Below are 3,241 nucleotides of genomic sequence, written 5' to 3' on the forward strand. Positions count from 1 at the left end.
CGCTCCCACTTCAGTCATAGGAATTATTTATACTACTTCCGATTTGAAACTTCAAAATATTCCTCTGCCCGTAATCATATACTATATATTGGCGGTGTTTGCTGCGATACATTGGATTGATTTACATATTTTACCATGTAATATTAAGGCCGTAAGGTAAATAGTATATACGTATGTTTAGGAGGCACATTATACCTAGATTACAATGCTTTTATGTCAAAGGGATGAAAATACTTCCGTTCCCTGGCTGACATTCAAAGTGAGCTTGGTGAGGCACTGTTTGGGCGCCTCAGACAAAAGCGCCGTTTGGTGGGAAAGACTCACTCAATGCAAGAAAGTAACAAAGTGGCCAACAAAGGCTTGAGTTCGTGTGTTATTTTTCGAATCTACTTGTCATACACATACACACCCTGCCTATAAACAGCTAACTCGCTCTTAAGACGAACATCGTTATTATTGGATAAAGTCAAAAGTAGCGTGAAGATTTGACAGTGAAGCCAAGTTAAAACTTAAACTGTGTAGTGAGACAATGATTTCCATGACTGACATGAACTAATTTTACGAAATGTCTGCCTTACAAGCATCCACATCAATTAAATATTAGTTTAAAGTTTGAACAGTCTTAAATATTCACACCCTGTAATTATTGATGTTTCCATCGTTTACTACTATATTAGATAGAACTTAACAGATTTCAATGAGAAATATACGTCATTTTTCTAGCCCTTTCCTCTTTTCATCTCTGTATGACTTAAAGATTAAGTTGAGTGGGGTCAAATTACTGTACTTTTACTTTGACATGTTGCTGTCCGCGCAAAAAAATACAAGTGTAGTACTCCGTCTGACCACTAAGGGGCGGTAACTCCGTTGGACAAAGGCTCCACAATCTTCTGCCTTCAAAGTTACAGGGACGAAATTAATTGTTGAAGTAATACAAAAGGTAGTCCACACAAGGTATATTAATAAAGAATAATCTGTAATTGTCTTACGACCAGTCCAGAGTATATTTTCCCCCCTGGGCTCACCAGTGACCCTAATGAGAACAAGCAGTGTAGAAAATGGATGGAGGGATGGATTAATAAAGACTCATACATGTGACATTGGAGCTGTCTCAATTTACTAGGTACTAACACAAATACACAAATCAGGCAATATCTATTTTTCTTTCATATCAGCAAGGGTACATGAGTACTGTGATAAAAATGTAAAGACAATCATTATAATAATCCCAATATTGAAATTGCATCCTTCTAAAATGGATTTATGACAGAAAACCGAGGATTTAATCATGCTTCAAGATGCCTTTGAAGAAAGCATTATGCATTTTAGTCATCAAAGTTTGGGATATCATCATAAGAGTATCCTGGATATCCTTTCGATGCATAGTAAGCTATTCGCAGGTGGTAAATTCCAGGAAGAAACACAAGGATCCCTATGATCAGAACGGGAATGGTACGATCAGAGTGCTGAAAGACAGAGGAAAATATTTCAAGAAGACATTAATGCAACAATATACAATACAACATCTGTGCTATCATCATCGTGTGACAATTCCTTTACTCACAGTGACTCCAAAGTATCCAGCCAACAGAAGAGAGCCAATGACGATTAACAGAGAGCCGATTAAGAACAGGACTGTGGCGAGTGCGATGGCTTTGTATGGGACTTTGGGTGGGCTTCTTTTGAACTGGAAACAAGTAGAACATTGAATGAAAAGACATTGTGGTCCGTGTAACGTTTTCCACTCACACTCAAATGGTGGTCTCAGAACATCCTGATAATTGGATTAGTTCAAATATGCTTGTTAATTTGAAATGTAGTGTGTCTAAATCAATAAACAAACACATAACAACATACAAATATATGTGTTCCACTTATATGAATGTACATTTGTCAAGGGATCAATTAATAGTCTAGAAGGAGTCCAAATTTTCATATTGCAACAAAATGTAAAAAGTGTTGAGGGCACACACACTGAGGTACACATTCGAAATATGCCCCATTAAATAGTGTATGTTACTTTACATGGAATACTACAAGAAACTCGGTGCCTGCAAACTAGAGATACCTCTGTGACAGTGTCAAAAACCGCATTTGTAAAATTTTAATATTTGATTAGATTGTCGTGTCAAAGATATAATGCAGTTGTCAAACGAGCCGCTAGATGGAGGAAATGATTTTAAAATAGCAGCTGGGATTTTCCTGACTTACTTGAAAAACCAAAGGCGGAGGAAATTGCTTGTAAACTGTACAACCAGACCAATGATCAGTATTCAGTTATTATCTTTATCTTTATAATATAATATAATGGTACCTAAAATCAAACAAATAGCAGTTCTTTTGAGCACGAAAAGCGTAAATTCAAACTAACTTGACAGCACGAAAAACAGGATTTGACCGTGTATACACTCGTAGTGCAATGATAAGTATAAGCAAATAAAAACACTTTTGTAATCCTCTCACCTGTAAATCAATATATCCGTCGTCATGAGCCGACAACCTGGAGTACTTCACTTTACTAGCAGGAATCCCGTTGGACGCGAAGCTACGACCTGGCATCTTTTGTGAAGAGCTTTGTTGACAGCTTATTTAAATGGAGTTAGTTATAAGAACATTGACAACATCATTCGGAGAAGTCACCAGCTGTAATTAAAAACAAAACACATGGGTAAACACGTACGGATGTTATTACCGCGTTCTGCTTCGTTTTAGCTACACAGCGCTTCCGTGTTTTCAGCACGCATGCGCAGACTGTTAATTACTGTCTGTTACTGTTACTGTTACTGTCTTAAACTATTTTAAGATGTTTTTGTTACAAGCATTACGATGTTGACAGTATTTAAAATAAAATAGTTTATATTCCCACCGTATTTTTTTCCATTCGGTTTATTAGACTGTTCAAAGGCAACCGCTAGAGGGCCCTAATGAGTCTCAGTAATGATGACCAGCGGCCACAATGAGCTGCAGACTTCAAAAGCTGCTATCAGGATTTAGATGTGTGTACACTCATTTCCTGGGGGGCTCTAGCAGTTCACTTTTGTTATCAGAATGTGCTCAGTCTCACAAGATTATGTTTCTGTCCAGGCTGCAGCTTTCCTAATCAATTATATGACATATGATTTTAATCCAGAGATTTATACCCATCTGAATGCCAGTCTGAATTCTTTTTTTTAGATACGTAGATGCAAAATAGGAGAATGTCATGTTTTTTAAATCTGATCAATGATTTTTTTTCTAATTC

At 36.9% G+C, this 3,241-nt stretch overlaps 1 protein-coding gene across 1 annotated transcript; it reads right to left on the minus strand.

The window, feature by feature from the left end:
- Positions 1-1,022: 1,022 nt before the first annotated feature.
- Positions 1,023-2,730, minus strand: tmem230b (transmembrane protein 230b). The gene is made up of 3 exons (XM_058070885.1): positions 2,464-2,730; positions 1,565-1,687; positions 1,023-1,466 (listed from the first exon to the last, which is right to left on the minus strand). The coding sequence occupies exons 1-3, from the start codon at positions 2,557-2,559 to the stop codon at positions 1,326-1,328; spliced, it is 360 nt and encodes a 119-aa protein (XP_057926868.1). The 5' UTR covers positions 2,560-2,730; the 3' UTR covers positions 1,023-1,325.
- Between the last annotated feature and the right edge of the window lie 511 nt (positions 2,731-3,241).

This window comes from Doryrhamphus excisus, chromosome 4, assembly GCF_030265055.1.
Source record: "Doryrhamphus excisus isolate RoL2022-K1 chromosome 4, RoL_Dexc_1.0, whole genome shotgun sequence".
NCBI classification, from domain to species: Eukaryota; Metazoa; Chordata; class Actinopteri; order Syngnathiformes; family Syngnathidae; genus Doryrhamphus; species Doryrhamphus excisus.